General features: G+C 39.8%; 1 protein-coding gene across 1 annotated transcript in view; it reads left to right on the top strand.

The window, feature by feature from the left end:
- LOC147684693 (uncharacterized) overlaps positions 1-21,172 on the top strand; it is a 207,340-nt gene that overhangs the window by 151,657 nt on the left and 34,511 nt on the right. Inside the window, exons 24-27 of the mRNA XM_086940529.1 lie at positions 1,214-1,404; positions 3,520-3,610; positions 10,646-10,760; positions 20,152-20,336. Of these exons, the coding sequence (XP_086796655.1) occupies positions 1,214-1,404; positions 3,520-3,610; positions 10,646-10,760; positions 20,152-20,336 (582 nt within the window). The remainder of the gene's footprint in view (positions 1-1,213; positions 1,405-3,519; positions 3,611-10,645; positions 10,761-20,151; positions 20,337-21,172) is intronic.

Raw genomic sequence — 21,172 nt, forward strand, 5'->3', positions numbered from 1 at the left:
TTTATCACTTGGAAAAACCTGGCAATGAGAGGAAAACAATAGTGACCTCCAAACTCTGGAAGAAAATTCTGAGTTTGTGGAGGTCATTAGTTTGGGGGTTTTTGGTTCTGGAAAACAAAATAAAGTTAGAAGTTTGATGGACGGCTGTCAAAACCTCCAATTTTTAGCATGCTGAAAAGAACCGCCGTGACCGCGGTTCCCTTTAATGTACAGAGATGACAGCTAAGCTGGTAGTCATCTCTAAATTTGGCAGATGGCAGAGGTAATGTCCTCTGTCATCCTGATGGGCACTTTTACATCTGGTAAATGCTATTAAATAAGGCTCTAAGTTAAGGTGAGAGTTAGGATGAAGCTAATGATTAAGGTCAAGGTCACATAAAAAATATCACTGCAAACTTAGGATAGATTCATTGAATAACAACATAATTTCTCAATCAAAAAGTAATTTCTCAGGTAAATAGGTTTCAATCAAATGTGCATTTCAAGGCAAAGTATATCAAAAGCTGACATTTCCTTTGAAATGGTTTTCGAATAACATTTTCCAATGGATAGAATTTTTATGTAATGTGTACGTTTTGAGTCTTTAACGTGTTAGACAAGTACTGCCTGTATTTCCTACAAGAAGGTCAATGCGAAGGGGGGTGGTCACTGGTCATCAGTAAAAGTCACTTTATTTGCTATTTCAAATGAATGACTATATAAACTACAAGTGCCTAACAAAGAAATGAATGTGTCCATCTGTAAGCAACTGGTGCTCATGTAAAGCGCTCTGATACCTTCGGATATGGTTCACGCTATATAAAACTCCCCCCCCCCAAAAAATAAAGTGGGGGAGATTTTCTGAGAGTATTACAGCTTTCTAATGTTTTGGAGCAAGAATATGTATATGCTGCCTATGGCACACTAACTGGCATCCCCCAAGCCAGAAACTTGAACAGAAAACAAGTCTTTCCATTAAGGAGATGGTAACTCTACTCCAGATCTGGAATGGGAACATGTTCTCTGTGTTCTGTGAATTTCCCGATGCTCTGCTGGGTTGGGGGAGAGACATTTCACCTGTTTTACTGTAGCAAAATGCAGAGGTGTGTCAAAACCTGCACTTGCAAGGTCAGGGATCAGGGGTTGGGTCTAATGCTCTCTGGGAACAATGTTGCAAATTGGACAGAGATGATTTCCTTATCCTATCCCTAACTGCATTCCCTCCTCACTGTAGAACATCTCTAGCACAAATGTGACAATGGAAAATGCTCAAGTTCTTGGTCGTTTGGTGTGTGGCCTCAACGCATCCTACATTGAAGCTTCTGGCCAGAGTTTGCTGCCAGAGTTAAAGAACTGCAAATCCCTTACAGAGGATCAAGGCATGGCTATTCAGCAAGTGATCAGCTCAGGAAATACACAGTTTGGGTTGGTATTGTACTTTCTTTATTGAACTCATTGCACATTCTTTATTACCATTCCTCTTCTTCTGAAGACATGCCAGATTCTAAGTGGGAAGAGGTTCCTTCCTTCATGCTTTGTTTCATTCCACCTATAACACTTACATAGTCTCTGGCACCACTAATGTTGAGTAGTTATATCTGCTTGTGCATTCACGTGTGTACTTTCTTTCTCTTTGTCTCACCTACTGTCTCCCCTTTCCTCTCTGCTCTCACTCTCACTCACAGGAGCTCTATTTATTTCGCTGCCTATCTGTTGAGATATATTCATGAGTTTTATATATTTAAATTAGGAAGTCGAGAAAAAGCTGTAGAATAATCATTTGTATTGTTCAATTTCCACACATTATATCACCCTAGTTTGTTCATGTCTTTTTATTTTTATATTTTACCTACTTCCATGCAACAAATTTGTATTTCGCTAATTTTCTCTTTCATTTTATGGAAACAAATGTATCCTTTTAACATAATAGATACCATTCTTAAAAACTCACTTTCTCTCTGTGCATCACTCACTCTTTATCTCTTCATTTGTCATTTACCTGTCACTCATACTCGTTGTATGTCACTGTTCCTCTTGAATCTTTAAATACACCCCTTTTCAGAAGTGAAGATCACACTTTGCCTACCTAATTTGACTAACCTATATCAAATCAGGAAGACTTTTTAGCAGATCTTTCCTATTTCTGACTGCTAAAGCTTGTAATGGTCTCCTTTTTGACATGACACCACCCATTGACATTTGCAGTTCCCAGAAGAAGTTGAGGCCTGGCTTTCTGCAGCCGCTTATTCCATAAGTTGTTGAGCTTTGCATCTCGAGCACCTGGATATGACTTTGAGGTCACTCTAGCACTCAACAATACTTCTCATTCAGTCTCATCCCGACACCTGGAACAATACATATCAACCATCTGTTTCTCAAATTAAACAAAGAAAAAGAAACATTGCTTTTGGTCATTCTAGCTAAACCCTATGCCATGCTTTACTGCGGATGTTCACTCCACAGCTAAAGGCATAAGCCATTGCTGTGTTACATGCAATTATCTGGGGGAAAAATTGCTTACTCACACCTTCCTACTTGAGCCTTAGATATAATAGGATGGGGTATTATGGTATGCCTTTAATCTTGGGAACTTTTCTTACTGAAGATTATAAAAGGTAGATTTTTTAACCTTATTAGCTTTCCTCAATTTCATATAGTTTATACTTACTCGCCTTCTTAATAAATGCATATAGTTAGGACAATTGCATGTCTACCCATGATATAGACTAATTTCAATGTCTTGGTTTAATAGCACAAGCAACATATTGGCTGGAATGCCAAGAACTTGCTTTCACTTGAAAAATAGAATTTTCTCAGCTTTAACTGCTGGAAAGGACATCCACAAATGTTGCACCATTTTGAATTGAGGACATTACTATCTATGCAGGAAAGTCTTATCAGAAAGTATGACAAAGCTCACTTTAAAGGGCTAAGGGTGAATTAAGAAACAATATATTCACATAAGTTGGGAACTTCGTTTATGATGGTTAACCATTCAAGAAAAAATACCAGACGGAAACACTTGAAAGGTGTGCATAATCTCATTTTACAATGGGTTAAATTATAAAACAACTTTGGCCTGATTTAGAAGTTGATGAATGGGTCTGCCTTTTTACAAGTGCCATTGGATATGATACACTTGGAAAAAAGCAATTGGGATGTCTGACACGTTTGCGCAGAGTAACCCGTCTGACAAACTCTTAATCAGGCCCTTTGATTTGAAATCAGGCAGAATAACTCTTGGAAGGTAGGTTGTATCCCATTTAATGAAAAAATTATTTAATGAATATACGTTTTATATTAGAAGGTTGTTTTACTTTATCTTGCATGTTCAAATTCACTATTTAAAACTACATTCAGTTAGGTGGTTCTTGATTAGAGATGGACATAGGTTCTAAATACAGCAGTGAAAAGAACAATCCCCTTAAAATTTACAAAATGTCCCCTGAATTTGAGAAATGTAAATTTGAATTAGTTAAATGTTGTAGGTGGTAGGATCTGTTGGATGACATGTTCACTGATTTTACTTTTATCTTTCAGATCCCCTTCACAATGGTCGACGTCCACGCTTCAGAATTTGGGGCGTCTTGTAAGCTTGCTCAGCCCGGATACCCTCAAACAAATCCCAAAGGTACAACGCTTACTCTTTTAACCATTGCATTGCACCTGGTGGAGGATGTTGTAAAGTTTTGGATGGGAAGGATTATGAACTAATGACTTGCTGTTGGGGTATGCCATGTCTACTACTAGGCTAGTAGCTCAGTTGGTTGGTAAAGCTGTCTGTGTGGCATTCTAAAAGGTAACTATTAGCAAGCATTGTCAAAAGTCTTGATTTTAGATTTTCTTTAATTGCAAATAATATATGTTGGCAGTAGAAGCTGGCACAAACATGTGCTGCTAAATCTATCAAAATGCCCTCTTACATTATGATAATATAATAATATTAGTTTGATCGTACACACATGCATATGCATATTAAGAGCAGTGTTTTAAAACCAGAGGTTTAACAGATTAAGACATTTTGGACATAGTCACATTCATTTTAGATTAACAGTAACACATATCAGCCATAATATCTTGGCTGTATTAGAGACAAATGACCTTGATTACAACTATGATGCTTAATCGGTTTTTGTTACTAACTCCTCTTTGTGCCTAAATCGAGATTTTATGTTGGGTAATATTTAGCCATCCGGTGAGGATCAAGGTGGCAAATGGCAAGAAATCGCAATTTGGATGCTTTAGAGTGGGGAAACTCGACATGGTCCACAATCAACAATTTTCACATGGGCAAATAACAAATACCACCGAATTTGGAATTCTGCAAACAAGAGTTTGCATCCAAGATGCAAATAGCCTCATTGGGGTAATCATGCCCCAAAAAGGAACACAAAATCATTAGAAACTAAAAGAACAAATCGTAGTTATGATTCACAAATATATTTCTGTGAGTAGGGTTTTATTACACCTAACTTACTCCTGGATTTTCATGAGGATGTCATACCTAGTGATTGAAAATAAGATCATTACTTACCGGTAAATATCATTACCCCGATTAAGGTCCTTCTTTTTCCAGTTCTAACATAGTAAGATTAGGCATTTTACATGCTTGTCCCAGTTCTCTATCTGTCCCTTTAAAGGCTCCTCCCTCCCTCCTCCAGACCTTAAGTACCAAGTCAAGAGAGGTGTTAAAAGTGGAAGGGAGGGAGTTTACCGGTAAGTAATGATCTCATTACCCCATCAAAGGACAACCTCGTCCCAGTCCTAGTATACTGAGGAAATAAGACAACATTTTCCACTGTTTATGATATGCTCGTGTATCTTTTATTAATCACAACTATCACGTCATTGCTGCCTTAACTACAACAGAACCAAACATTTCCATGGTAGAACCTATCCAGTAGATAGTGATTAACAAATATGTGATGGGATACCCACATGGCTGCTTTACATATCTCCTGAGTAGGAACCCCACCTGCTTCTGTCCAAGAAGTGGAAACTGATCTTGTCGAGCAACCTTGAAGACTGGAAGGGGGGACTCACCAAGAGATTTGTAAGCTTGGCAAATTGCCTGATGCACTCATCTGCTTCGAGTAGCAGGAGTAACCTTATTATCTTTATTTAACCTTCCAAAATAAATAAATATTTAGTTGGGCAACCTGAACTCCTTTGTGTGTTGTAAGTAAATCAATAAGGATCAGTTCACATCCTGTAAAGAAGGAAGTTCATCATCTCCTATTTAAAAAACGGGCAGAATTATCTCCTGTTGCAAATAAAAATTTTATCGCACTTTTGGAGTAAATCTTGGATCAGGTCTAAGCACCAGTTTATACGGAAGAATTTGCAAATATTGATGTGAGACCACCAGGGAGCACATTTCACCTGGGCGTCTGGCTGATGTTATTGCCATTAAAAAAAAAGTTTTTACTGACACCCAAAACAATATCTGCTTCTTCTAAAGAATCAGAATGAGGAAGCTGTAAACCTCTTAGTACTGTAGTTCCATTCCAAGTGGCAAGTATGGGTTGGGTAACTGGCTTGCGCAAACAAAACCTCTTCAGTAATCGAAAAAGCTAATGGAGTTATCGTGTCTAACCCCCTTTAGAACCTCTAATAGCGCTAAGAGTCAGCCACTGGGCTGCTAGTGTTGATGGAGACATATTCTTGAGGAAAGCCTCTCCTAAAAACTCAAGAATCTGAAAAGGATCCACCAACACTGGATCAAAATCTATCCCATCTCTTTTTGGGTGAAGAAAGTGTAGATTAGCTTCCTAGGAAGTTGAATGTCTTCTGCCACCTGGGAAGAGCACCCTTTATACTTCAAGACTAATCTTTCATATTCCAGGCCATCAGGTTTAGATTCTGAAATTGTGCCAATGGCAAAAGAGGGAACCAGGAGAAGAGAGACATGTTGGAAGTCTGAGAAACCTGCCTTCAGGTAGACTCAACAGAACTGCAAACCATTGGCACAGTAGTCAGAAAAAACTATTAAGATTATTGATCTCCAATCCTCCTGAATCTTCTGAAGCATACAAGGTATACAAGAGCCCCCCGACCCAAGGAACTGACAGGAAATCCACTGTCCACATGTGTTCACAACTTACTTCTGTGCAAAAAATGGTAACATTGGCAAACACATCTATCCAAGGGTTCCTGAATATTTGGCAAATCTGGAGAAACAGTGACTGAGAAGGAAAGGTACCCCTCTGATGAAGGAAGGTTGTGGCTCAGACTGTCTGCATGAAAAATCGACACCCCCTGAATGTACACTGCTTATAGTTAAATACAATTTTCCTCTGTTCAATCACAAATCTGATTCACTGAATAATTTACATGAGGATTCTTTATACCCCCTGTCAATTCACATAATGTCTTGCTATCCGATTGTCTGTTCGAACTACCAGATTCTTGCCATTCAGCTGGGGATAAAAAATCTGGACTGCCTTGCATACTGCTGCTAGTTGTCTCCAATTGAAGGAATGAACCCTGTCCTACTGGGACCATTGTCTTTTGCATTTAAACTCCCTCAGTGTTTCACCCCAACCCCACAAGCTGGCATCCATTGTTAGTTGGACAGGCAAGGGTGTCTAAAACAGAATACCATTCTCCAAGTTGGGCAGATGCAGCCTCCATTGCATTTCTTGGACAATTGTAGAAGACACAGGGACTACAATTTCAAAATTGGATTCCAGTGTCTCAAAAGGTAATTTACTAATGGCTTGCGGTGTAGACAAGCCATAGGACTACTGCAGTTGTTGCTGACACATACCCTGTACTCTCAACCAGAACCTGGAACGGACTTCCACCTGAGACAACAGAGATTGCAGGGCTCACTGTAATATCTTTATTCTGTCCTGTGGATGGAAAAAACTTTCCTGGTAATTAGGATTGCTCCTATAAACTGAATCTGTTGAACAGGCTTCAGGTGAGACTTCTGGAGGTTCAACTTGAAACCCATCTGTTGGAGGAGACTGGTGGTTGATGTCACTGCTGCTTGAGCCTGATGGAGAGAAGTAGCGGAAATTAACCAATCATTCAAGTATGGAAAGATGGAAATACCTTCAAGTTGCAATATAGCTACCACTGGGGCCAATACCTTAGTAAAGGTCCTCCGAGCTATTGACAAGCTGAAGGACTTGAAACTGAAAATGTTGTTCCCAGACCACAAACCTTAGGACTTATTGACATATTTGGTGTACAAGAATATGAAAGTATGCATCCTCTAGATCCAATGTCACCAAAAAGTTATCTTTCTTGGTCAGCAGGATACTAGATTGAAGAATGATCATGCCAAATGGTTCCTCCTTGACATTTTTGTTTAGGGATTTTAGGTTCAGAACCGGACAAAAAGATCTATGTGGCTTTCGAAACAAACACATATTTAATAAAAACCTTTCTTTTCTTGATGAGGAGGCACTTGAACCACTGTTTCCCTAAGAGTCATTTTTTTAGTCCAGCCACGTGGCATCTGCTTTCACATTGTCCCTTGATAACAGTGTAGGACTGAATGCATCACTTAGGTGAATGAAGAAAAGGAATTTGATAACCCTGATGGATAACTGACAGAACCCACTGGTCTGTGACATGCAGTTACCATTCATGGTTGAAGAATTAAAGTCTGTCTCTCACCTATAGTCATTTCTCGGCTGATTCCTGAGTAGATTGTCACTATGGTCGGGTTTTGTTGCCAAACCCCTACCTCGAGCCCGACCACTAAAGAGACAACTGAAATTCTGTTGAGCTTTGAAATTCTGCTTCTGAAAAAAATACTTTTTCCCTTCAAAGAACTTGAAGGGCTTGAACATTTTCTTTTCATCCACTGATCTCTACACCATCTCATTTAACTCTTCACGAAGAGTTTGGCACCTGAGAATGGGAGTTTTTGAACCAGAGATTTTGATGTGCCTCCTTTTCTATGGTTTTATCCATAGGGTTCTGAGTCCCACCACTGCTGTACCTGCTACCCACAAATTATCAAATGTCACATCAGAAAGGAGCTGAGACAGAATTTCCATATGTGCTAGGATTGGTGTGAGATCATCCTTCTCTTGCAGACAGTCGAACAATTTTTCAAAGTCTTTCAACAAAACGTGGGATGTATAAGCACCATAAGTAATAGCTCACAGATCAAAATGTGATGCCCCATAGGACTGCTTTAAAGCAGATTCTACCTTTTTGTCTACATCATCTGACAGATTGGATACTTCAGATGACAAAGAGGAAGAAGATGCCAAGGAGGCTAAAATAGAGCTCACCTTTGGGATCTGTGGAACCTGTTCTTCAAAATGTTCTATAAGGTATCGTTTGTTCAGAAATCTTTGCTTGTCAATTTCCTTATACTCTTTAAGGAGAATATGCTTTTAACGCCATGTAAAGGAAGATCATCCCCCAAACGATGTACTGTACTGAGCATAACAACCTTGCTCATCAGCAAGGTATGGTGTAAATCCCAGCACACCCTGGACATAAACTAATATGTACTCAAATACCTTCCCCTGTATATACTTCTCTTTAGAAGAACCGCCTGGTCATTTTCCAGGTCACATTTCTGGTGCTTGGCTTGAGGATCATTGAGATCCTCATCCACATCCTGATCAGTCATATGTTGAAGGTCAGATCTAGGTAATTGTAAAGCATCATCTTGTTCCAATACCTCAACATTTTTCCTCTTTTGTGTAGCCTTACTTTCCCTTACAGCCCTCTCACAGACCGAATACCCGCCCCAGGCTTGCACATTGACGGGGAACACGGTCGGGAACGGAGCACGGAATAAAAGCAAGATGCCTTTTGCACAGTACTCTCCCCGCCCCTGCCTTGAACGTAGACAGGGAGTTCAGCCATAGAAAACAGTACAACATTTAAAATATTTATAATAAAGTATGCACACAATGCGGGTAACTTACCCGTCTCTCACAGGAGACAAAACAGGTCTAGAGCACGGAGGGAGGATCTTTTAAGAATAAAGACAGAGAAGATGGACTAGAGTGTAAAGTGTCTGTGTGGGAGGTGGGACCAACGCCCTATGGTAGGACTAGAACGATGAGGTCCTATGAGGGGGTAATGTTTTATGATTTAGATCCCTAGTGAGTTATTATATAATTAATGGAATAATAATTAAACCTAATGGTTTTAAAAGAAAGAATACAGGTACACTGATTTGTTTCCTGAAATTACTGTTTTTGATAGTAAATTTCACTACAAACAAATAACACAAAGTCAGTGATTCATTGTTTTCAGTAATTTGGCATGTCCAAAACAACACATTGATAAACATTTCTTGAATTTTTATTTTAATCACTAAAACAACCATACTTGACTGCAATTACAGAAAGTGAAGTGGAGTCACTCATAATCTTATTATCAATAGCTATTAACACGTTTGATAGAAGATAGTGTTGAAATAGTGATAACCAGTTAATAAATCTACAATTAGCACTTCCAGTACAAACAAACTATGTAGACCCCATCATTAAATACATTAAAAATATGTTATTCACAACAACTGCTTGCCCCATTAAATGAATGAAAACATCACACATGTTTCTAAAATGATCAAGCTTTAGTTAGTGTATACTACTGATTGCAGATTTACAAATAATATAATGTGCTAACTAGCAGTGTACATTTATGTTCTGCTTTAATTAGTTTAAATAAAATCCAAAGAGGTGTTAGAGATTAAATATTTGTTTTCTTAAATGCTTCTTTATGCATTGTCAATTAATTTGGCAATGCTTAGCTAAATTATAATATCGTGAGAATATTAGGCTGAATTTAAATGCGGATAGGACAGTTCCAGCTTTATTTTCCAAGCACAACACATAAATGCTTATTCGCGAATAAATGGTTTGAGGCAGATTCATTATTTACAATGATTATTTTGTAAAAATAAAAAGTGTATGTCTAGCCTTGATTCCACCACATGCCTCTTTCTTCCATCACTCTGCACTTCGTATCTCTTTGTCTCAGTCTTGCAGGTTCTTGTTCATTATTGTTTTTTCTGTCAAAGTTTTCAGTCTTTCTCTTCTTCCTTCTTTTTCCCTTTTCTATCTTTCCCTCTCTTACTCTGGCTCAAAGTCTGATGATGAAAACTAAGCCCCTCATAATGAGTGATTGAGCCCGCCACAGGCCACTGGCAGGCTTCTTTTGAGTTTCATCACAAATGTGGGTTCACTCCCCTTGTTACAAGGTTATTGCTAACTACAGACGTAGCATCTTGAGCAAATAAAAATGTTTTCTAACACTTTTTTGTTGCATTTATTTGTGTTTGATTGTGAAAACTGCTAATGATAATTCTTAGATCAGAGGTAAGGACAGAAATGCAAGACAGTCTGCAGACGTAGGTGTAACTTACATAAGGAAAAAGACAGACCTGTCTGCAGTTGTAAACTTACTATTAACTCGTAGTTTGTGAATACCAAACAAAATGTAAATGTACAAAAAAGTGTAAGCTTACCTTTGTGAATCAGGCCCTACGTTTTTTTAATCATTCCACCAGCACATTCTGCAGATATTGTTTGAGGGTAGAAGAAAAGTAACAGTCTTCTGGGTTACAAGAGATGGCCGAACCCCAAAATTGGTGATGAGTTCATATCATTAATAAAGTGAGTGAATGTTGTATCAGCTAACAACCATCAACGTTCGAGTTTCCTTGTCTCTTGATTTTCAGACAACCTTGATTTCTTGGTTAAAAAATCCAGCAGAGAGTTCAGACCTATCGGAGGATCAGGTGGCCGTAATTATACAGGGCCTTGCGCCTGCAAACACCCCTGGCAGCAGTACTGGTAAGTGTGGCCTGAGATGAATGATCTTGATGTGGGAATTTTTTAGGAGAGTACCAAACTGTATCTTCATAATGATGAGATTGTGTGAACTTGTCATGTGAATATTTGTATTTGTTTTCAAAGAACATTAAGATGTCTAGAGAATTGCAGGACTCCTGGAATGCAGCATACAAATGATTAACATTATAGAACATCTTACTGTACACGTTTGGCACACAAACGCAGATACATTTTAGATGATAATTATTATTTCATGATGTCTATTGAATGCAAGCAGACATTGGGTCTTTATAGGGTTTGCAAGCATGCATCAGCTTTTGCTAGTTTTAGCATCTGGATGTTTGTGTCCCTAATGAATCCCGGACCTTCAATAAAATAATTTTCTAACTTGTACAGTAGCCACCCATGGTGTCAAAGGCCCTTTTATGTCACAGCCTTTGATGTCATTGGAGGTCAAAGGTAATGTGATGTCAATACTACAGTCCATCTCATTTTGGGGAATTGAATCTGTAGGTGCTATAATTAAGGACTATTGCAAAAAACCCAGTTGATGGACAGAATGCAGAACAATGTCTTACATTCACCCCAGTACAAAGATCTGGGCCTAAATCCATCGTTTTTTGCACTCCACACCACCCTAGGTCAGACAATGGCTATATGCAAATCAGCCTTGACCCTGTGCCTCATGGGAACAGTCCAGCCCGAACTACCAAGCCATGTCTTTCCTAGACCGGAATCAAACATCCAAGGACCGGTTTCTGGCTATCAGCCTTCTTCAGCCTGGATAGCTTGACTCCAGTGATATGGAGAGCCTGGGACTCACGTCTGAGCATACCCAGCCCACTCGGGGTGAAAATTGCAAAAAACACAGTTGATGGACAGAATGCAGAACAATGTCTTACATTCACCCCAGTATAAAGATCTGGGCCTAAATCCATCGATTTTTAAGGACTATGCAGCTTTTGTAGCAAATTCTAAAGAAACAGTTGGTGGAAATATTCATTCAAGCTGATGCTCATTACAGCTACATTACAGCGGTCCCTGGCTCAAGGGAGACAACAAAAACCTAAGGCGCTTCAACTGCATCCCCTGACTATATTAATCTGACAGTAGTAAAGCTCACTAGATGCTTGTGGCTAGCACACTGTATGCCACACATCTATGTTCTAATTTACTGCATGGCGCTCAGGTAAGCGTGGTGAGCCGGTGGGGCAGTGGGGCAGTGCAGGGCGCAGCAGGGAGGGGAAAGCCGACGGAAACCTGAATAGGTATAATTAAATAAATAAATAATACCTATTCCGTAGTCCATCGGCTTCCCCCCCTGCTGCGATCTGATATACCCTTCACCACGCTGTGAGGAGCTGGAACTTGCTGCCTGAACGGATTCTTCCAAGAATGTAGATATCGCTATTTGCGCTGTACCTGGGAATGTAACCCGGCTCCCCATTTGGGGTTGATCCGTTATCAAGACGCTTTACTGGACTTCTGGCCTTACCAGCCGAGCTATCTAGGATGTGCATATAATCCCCCCGGGATTGGAAACCCTAGCCTCCACGTTGGTGCTGGCCAGCCTTTCCTGTCGCTAAGGCCTCTGAAAGATCCAATTAGCATTGGATGAGGAATATTGAATGATTTTCGCCCGCCCCTGTGAACGAAGATCCTTTGCTGCTCTGTTATGACTTCCTAGTAGGGAATCCTAGCCAAGATTATCATTAGGTGTGTTAGTTGTCCGGCACATATCCTCAATTCACCCTGATGAAGGTGTGGCTCTCCTGTGGGCCATACACCGAAATGCGCGTTGGCTTTTGAAGTTGGTCCCGTGTTCACAGGATTGTGTTCTCTGACCAGCGGGAGAACCCACGGGACTTCTTTGTTATCTTATCATCAGCTGCCACCGATACCACGCTGAGTGAAGTGTGACGTTTAATGATTGATGAATGTCTGTATGAATGAGATTGGTAGTATGAACCAAGTGATGTGTGGGACATTTCTGGACATTAATGATGTGTATTTATGATATATGTGTCGATTTTTTATCCTATCTTGACAATATGGAAATAATAACAAAAGTGTTATTTTTGCTTATCTTGTGTGTGGTCATATGACATAATCTTTTTGTCAGGGTCAGCTTCAGCCAACGATAGACAATTTTGGGACTCTAGTGTAGGGCCCTTGTTATTTTGAATCCTAGGCAGTAGCTTTCCTTGTTTGGTCCCCCCCCCCCCTGCTGCACCCAGCCACGCCCCACCGCCGCTGCTCCAGAGTATCTGAAAGGCTGTAGGTTGGCTCTTGATAAATGATAAAAGAAGACAACTATGCCAGATTTAGAAAGAACCTGAAGACCTGGCTCTTCCACAAATAATTCTTTCATTTATCAATTTTCTTCTTCTTTTGTCCGATCTGTCATCTGCGCCGGGAAACCCTTTTTGGGTAGCTGTGCACCATATAAATTTAAAAAATAAATAAATAAAAAATAAATAACTACATAGATGAATACAAATGAACAAAAAGGGTATAAACAGAGACAGGTCAGGTTTTGACATGGATTGTATGAGGGCAACAGTTCGTTAGATCTTTCCAATGTATTGATCAGGGTCACACCTCTGGATTTTGGAGGTGAAAATGCACCTGCAGCAGCTGGAATGTGGAGGGAGGCCACAGTCTAAATATGAGATGTGCAAAGCCCCTACAAAGTCTAAGTAATCCGAGTCTTAAGAGGTAAAGAGGTCTTCTGAGGCATTACCAGGCATGGTAACCATAGCACAAGCGGCGAGTCCTTCATCTGAGAAAAGATCATGTAGTACATGAACAGCAACACCAAAACAACATTACAGTTAAGGAATGCGAAAGCAAACAGAAAGCTCTACTTCCGCCTATAACTTGGTGGTGCCCAGATTCAAAAAAGTCACAATTGGGCAGAAGGAGCTTCATTACCACCACTTCTCATCTTTGAAACTCCCTTCCTCTTGAACTGAAAAATTTCTCTGATCCGCTACAATTCAGGAAGGCCTTAAAGACCTGGCTCTTTCAGCATTAATCCTCCTTTATCTTCACTTTCTCCCATTCTTCTCTCTTCGTGGTGCAGCACCTAGACACCTCAGGGTATTGGAGTACTTTACAAATGTCACTTCATTCATTCATTCAAAGCAGAAGGAGAAAGCTGTCTCTGGAATTAAAATGAAACACTGCTGACTAAGGTTCTGAAAGATCTTTGTTATGGGTAGCAGTGCATTGGTTGGAAATGAAATAAAGCAATGCTCCTGGAAATTTGTTTAAAATACAATATTTTTTACAGATATTGTCATTTAAAAAGAATAAGTAAGCAAGAGCTAAGGGCTAGATGTAGGTAAAGTACATTTACCGATTCTAAAATACAGAATTCTACCGATTCGGTATTTTAGAATTGGTAAATGCTATGTAGGGAAAATTTGGTAAGTATTACTGAATCGTTAATATTCGGTATTTACTGAATCGGTATTTACCGATTCGGTAATTCACATTCATTCCTATGGGCCTGGAGGCCCTTAGGAATTAATGTGAATTACCGAATCGGTAAATACCGATTCGGTAAAATAGGGAAAGAGTCAAGGGTGGCAGGGTGTCACATTGACACCCTGTTGCACCCCTGAATAGTGCTTGTGTGCACATGTGGCACACATACATGCCCTAAGGGCATGTATGTCTGCCACATGGTACTGGTGTAAATGCACAGATTTGCATTTACAGAGGTATTCATTATTTACCACCAACTAATAGTTGGTGGGAAATAACGCATCCTTAACACCTTGGCTGCTAAGGGGTTTTCCCGCTGTGCGCTGGAAAATGAAGAATGGCAGGGATCATGACAAGGTCAACTCGTCATAAGCACAGCCCAGGTAAAACCCATGGCGAGTTGACCTTGTCATTAGCATGGAAGGGGTTAAAGCACAGAAGCACTCTTCAAAGTGCTTCCTACATGTCATTTACCGATTCGGTAAATACCGAATTGGTAAATGATGAGTCGGTAAATACAGAATCGGTAAATATCGATTACCGAATCTCCCCTACATAGCAAATGGCTCAATACCGGTCGGTAAACTTGAAATTTACAGATTTTCGGGTTTACGACCGGTAATGGGCCACCTACATCGGGCCCTTAGTTCATTCATGCCCTCTAACAGCTCTCAGGTCCCGACATTCAGGGTTAAGATGGTTATACATTTCTTCTGGGATAAGATGGATACACATTTCTTTACAGCAAGAAGACAGCATTTTTATTTTTATTCTTTGTGTTCAGTTTTCACCCCCACCTTAAAGTAACGTTTTAGCACTTTTTTATATGTAAACTTATCAGTAATTGGTGAAAGTCACTTAGTGTATTCAGTCAAGCTTTTGATATATTCTCCTCCAATATTTACTGAATTATATCTCACAAAGGTACCTTACTGTAAAACGCATCTCACTCTGCCGTGTACTACAAGTTAGCAATAAACATTGGCAATGCCAATAGGTCTGGCTTTAAAGAAATGATGTTTGGTAATGTGAAGTAAATAGCATGGGAATAGATATGCATTTGTGCGGAAGCAAAGAACTATGAAATAATATTGGTGTAGGTTAAAAGTTCAAACAGTTGCACTGTGAAGCCAAACCTAAAAATCCATAAAGGTTTATGACTGTCATCATCCCATCTGTGTTATTGCCGTAAAAAAACGACATAAATTATCTAGTTATCTAAGACACTTTATTAGCATTGCAATGTCATGTGTGTTCCCCCGAAAGTTCAAACTTAGGAAGCTGGATAAATGAACAAAATGATCATAGCTGGTGGAGGGCAAGCACTTTTTTGTGCAAGCACACAAATACTGCCCAATCAAAACATGTACTCCTGGCTCCCAACATGTTTTCAATCAACTTCAAAATGTCCTCTTGTATATAAAGTGCTATTTTGTGGAATCAAACACAGAGAAAATGCAAGAGTTACTCTTCTTGAGGAACTGACATGACAAGACATGGACAGCAGAGAGAGTTTCAGAAATTCTATGATGCCACAAAGGTGGATTCCAGCAGCTTGTGGATCTGAGAATGGTTGTTACTTGACTTGTGTGGGAATGTGCACACTGAGGAGCACCCAGGCCCTGATGGAGCTTACAAGAAGCTTGGTGAAATGAATTCTCAAATGTAAGACACCTTGCCATCCTGGTTTTCGCATTTTAGAACAAAAAACCCTTCCACATACATTTTGCTTTTGCTGCTCACTTCCATAATGGTAAATGCGGTCCACTAAACACTGCAGTATAACTTTGGCATGACCTTTGGCTTGAAAATCTGAATCTTGTGGGTACAACTGGACCTTAAATAGTAGGGTGACTTAAAACATTGAGGTTTAATGCTTTTTACAATGTGTGTTTTAAAGTGGAGTCTATAGTTGGTGTGGAAGAGCGAAGATTATGCCCAAAGGAGGAAGGAAAGAGGGAAATCTCCATCTGCACGCTGTTAAGCACTGACTGTATAATAAGTGAAAAGCAAAAACAGGAAAAGGCCAGATAGCAAGAGGTTTGCTGTAATGATGCTTGTATTGTCAATTCAGTAAAATTAGGTATCAGTTTTATACACAAGATATGCATTATTATAATATCAAGTGTGTTGTTGCTGATGTTTCGATCCGGTCATGATTTCAGGGTCATCATCAGGACAAGGTGACCTTGAGTGGTTGTCTTCAACTAGGGTAACAGAATTTGTTGTGCCTCCATGGCATACCTTTATTTACTGGTTTTCTGCCAAATCAGTTACCATGCTTGAGTTCATGATTTCCAACCTCTTTTTGTCAACCTAATGCTCACAGTACCTCAAAATCATGGGTGGGTTGAAACTCTGTCAACAGCACTGGTGATCACAATAACCATTTCCTAGCTTTCATACATCAGATAAAGAATTCCTTCCTGCAGTTTTTCGTGACTTTTATAAAGTGAAACCAGCCTTTACGATGCATATGTTTGCACTTTGTAAATTCGCTCTGTGGGATCTACATATGCACTGAGCACGTTTTCATGTATCTTATATATACATTTGAGATATAGGAAATGGAAATAAACCAGGTTTGGAGGCTGCTCTCTTTTAGTTCTGGTGTTTCAAGTGTGGAATGCTATGCTGTTGCTTCTCTGTGCCCAGCCAAATCACAGTAGCTTCAGAAAACAATTGAAGACCACCCTGTTTAATGTCACAATTTAATAGCCTGTGCTTAGCGATGTCACATAATTTTGCCTAGCAGCACCAGGACATTTTTTTTACGTATCTCGGTGCTTAATAAATATCTTTTCATTCATCCATGTAATAGTATTCAACTGACAATACAATTGCCTTACAGCAAACCTCTGTTGTTTAGAATACTGACTGACCAATTGTTCTTGAGGGTGTCGGACACCTCCTGTTGTTTCATGTGAATCACACTTTTCAACATCAAGTCAGGGGTGTGGAGTTAACAGATGGCACCTCCCAAGATGTAGTTTTCTCTCTAACATAATTGGAAACTTAAGATGCATTACAAGGGCTTTGCAATGTGGAATTTGTAGGTGCCTTCCTTTCATTATTTTTAAACTAGCATCACTATTTGAAGAAAGACACAATCCCTTCTTGTAAAAGGAACACTAAATGGACTTTTCTCATAGGCAGGATTGCATAAGGACTGGGATAGGATACCCATTGAGAATCTGCCAATCCAGCTTAGGTGGAGGAAAGCTCAGTAAACATCATATTTAAGAGTACTGCAGCCTGCAAATCGAATTGTGTCTAGAAAGGCTTCAATAGCCATAGGAGATCCATCTAAAAACTAGGGGTTTAACACTTTAATAGTGGGTGTTTTTCAGTTGCATTGGGAGACAATGTGGAAGCTGTTGGATGTTTTGCAGGTTATGAAGGAAGATGAGAAACCTCCAGCTGCATGTTACTAAGCCATGATTGTATCTTTAGATTGAAGCCACCAGTAGTGGGAAGGACAAATTCTGTTTTGTTGAGTTTACTTTGAGGACAATAATGGGGAGTATATTCTCATGAAACTTGGGCAGGTTTTCACTTAGGGGATGCTATTTCTCAAAAGACATCTTTAAGTATAAATGTGTGCTTTCCATGCACTTGTCTGTTACAAATTATTACTTTTGTTGCAGGACACCCAGTGTCTCTGTAAGTTGGACATGATGACTGATAGAAGTGAGCATGGGACCCCAACACAGAGATGTTTTTTGGAGGGATGTAAGGAGTCTTAATGTGTACATTTATGCAAAATGTGAAATGAGAAGAGCCAGTTAAAGGCTTGTTCCTATACCTTTTGAGAGGGATGAAAATACCTTGGGCAAGCAAAAAAGGTCACTGATAGGGCGAGCAGGACAAGTGGACTGTCAAACTGCCAAGCACATTACCACTTGGATAGGGGCAGTCTCCATGTGGCATTGAGGTCTAAAGCCAGATTTGTGTTCACGTAAAAAAATGTGTTTGTATACATGAGCCTGGAATTAGGTGACTGCTGCTCTTTCATTTATTGTGCTAAGGAAGAGAAGGTGAAGGATGCAGCGATAGTTTCTCAGAGCCTCATTTAATCTTTGTTTGGTGATCCACCCGCCAGTTCGATCACCAGAGTTTACGGCCTTAACTCCCCCGGCGGATGACTGCCCGCCATAATTAGAGATCCCTGTCTGCTTCTAAGATAATTTTATGTATCCGGGGATTCCGCTGTTGCTCCAGATACACTGAAGACAGGGCTGAATGTTGAGTGGGTGTGGTGTTATTTCCACCTGCTAAGCATTCCTTTTTTATTTTACTCAGACAAGAGTCTGTGTAATATTAAAAAAAACAATGGCCCTGAGGTGCATGAAATTGTTCTTCCTGTACCTGGGAGTGATTGTAAGTTTCCCCTGGTGTGGTCCACCAAGCCACACACTTGCGATGGTGAATGCCACTGTGATCTGTCAGTCTAGCCTGCGGACTGTCCGTCAGGTCAAGGGTTTCCAATTGGAGAGCCAGCAGAGGCTCTAATGTCAGAAAGAACAGGGAGGCATGAGGTTGGCTGAAGTAGATTCAGAATCTTCCAGCCTCTAAATGACACAGTTAGATCAGCCTTGTTGAATTGAGGCTATTTAGAGATACAGCAGTATTTGGTGGATCTGTTTTTATGCCAGAGGGTAACGGTTCTGCAGCTAAGCAGGTGTTGATTATGAATAGTAGGGATGAGTGGTTCTCAATGGATATGGCTTTAGACGTGGGGATAATGTTGCCTTTGTAGGGGGTTTCTTTTAGCGGTCAGAGCACCCGGCATGATTTCAACGGTTTTCAGACTGAAGCTGTTTTATTCAGGGAGTTTTCAAGGTGGATTGGAAGGAATATTGGCAAGCTGGGCAGTCTTGCAATGGTGCATATCATTTTGCTGATCTTGGCTCAATGTTCTAGGTTTTTCTGGCGAATTGGGTGGAGGAATCTAGTATTGGGTTCGCGCATAGTCACGGCAGGTTTGAAAAGTTCTTTGTTTTGGTTGGTGGCTTGTGTTGCATAATTTCTGCAGAAGCTGGAGTGATTTTCTTTTTGCTTGTCGGTCTGAGATGACTTGGGATTTGCACAAGAGTGTTTATTGTTGCAAAGTTTCTTTTTGCAGCATTTGAATACTTTATGTAACAGAGGGTGAATGGTTTTCCCTTCATGGATTTCTGTTTCAGTGGAGACTGTGTAGGGTTGATGTGCTCCATAGAGTCCCTATACATGCTGTCCAGGAGACTGACATGCGATAATGTGATGTTTGATGGCAAGTGCTAGATGAATATTGCTTTGGGAGAACAGGAGGTTGACAATTGTTGCTAGGTTAGATGACCACGAAGGTATTTAGGTATACATCAATGCGAGTGTTTATTTGCTTGCTTCGATCTTCCATCTCTGAATTCCTCCGTAAGTGAATAGGCAAAGTTGACTCTAATCGAATTGACCAATTATATAGCATATAACACAAAGTGAATATGTTCTTGATACTTGAGTGGTGGGTGTCATTGGTACACAATTAGGTGGGATTCCTTTATTAACCTCAGAAGCATGAAATGTTAGGTTGGCCCATAAGGGATTAGAACCTTAACATGTAGATCAAGTATAAACTAAAAGAGCGACCAGCAAAATCTGGAACTTTCGTACCTACTCTTCAAGAGGACTGTGAAACAAATTGGTCACAGATTTTATTCTTTTCCAAGGCACCTCTGTTTTCTTCAGACTGAAGGTTAAGTTTTCTATTATATATCTACATGCATATTGTTCAAAAGGTTCTGTGGGTGTACTACTCTGTCAAAAATTGCAAAAATATTGCACACTGAAAAACCTCTTTACGTATGTTTACTGTTTTAAAAGTATTACAACACCATATATCTCCCCGGCATATTTTCAACAGTGTGTCCTGAGGACAAGAAGATCACGGCAGACAACGTGAAGGATCCATTCCTGCCGGCGCACTACACCTCTCAAGAGTTTGATATCTGCCTAGACAATACAAATTTGCAGAATTACTTGTCGGACCTTACTGGAATGAGCTTTACAGATGAACAACGGACAGTTGTGAAAGGAAAGCTAGATAAGGTAAGCTCAGCTCTCGCCCTACACACCACACAAATGCAATCTTTACTATGGACATTGGGATGAAGTCCACAAATGTAGGGTAAAACTTACACAAGGAAGAAGGAAGCAAAATGCTTCTAAGGACATATCTCACTACATTGACTTCCACTAGATCGACCAACTCTCACATTGAAATTTTCAACTTGAATTACTAGCTCATCAGCTCCTTAAACATTACACTAAACTGACCAGTCACCTCAACTTACACCATTACCTCAAATGCTTCAACACTATTCTTAACCCTAACCCTAATCCTTACATTAACTCTCATTATCATGAACACCAAATGCACACCCTAGTAGTGGACCTAATCAAAGTCAAATAGTAGTTGCACATATGCCACTGATTTACTTTCTTCCATGTTATTCTCAAACAGCCAATATATATTTCATCCAGGCATACAGTGGGTTTTGGCAAGGCGATAGTCATATAGGCAAAACTGTTTTTCATTTCCATTCCTATTTCAAGAAACATACCAATATCAAAGACATTTGATGATGATGATGATATACATCAATTATATGATGAACTGTTAAGGTCAAATCTAAGCTATACAGTATTCCCACTTACTACAGAGTTCTTGATGCCATTGTAATCATTACTAGTCAATACATTAAATATGCATCAATCGCTGATCACTATACAATAATACCATCTATGTCAGGGAATTACCAGCAGCACAACCAACAGCAATGGAGAACCAAACACGTGGTAGTAAAACCAAACAAGAAACAGTATCCCTCAAGAGAATACTGTACAAATAAATCCCAAATACCTATTATCTGCTGCAGGTGCCA

The sequence above is a fragment of the Lissotriton vulgaris genome, chromosome 10 (genome assembly GCF_964263255.1).
Source record: "Lissotriton vulgaris chromosome 10, aLisVul1.2, whole genome shotgun sequence".
Taxonomy (NCBI): domain Eukaryota; kingdom Metazoa; phylum Chordata; class Amphibia; order Caudata; family Salamandridae; genus Lissotriton; species Lissotriton vulgaris.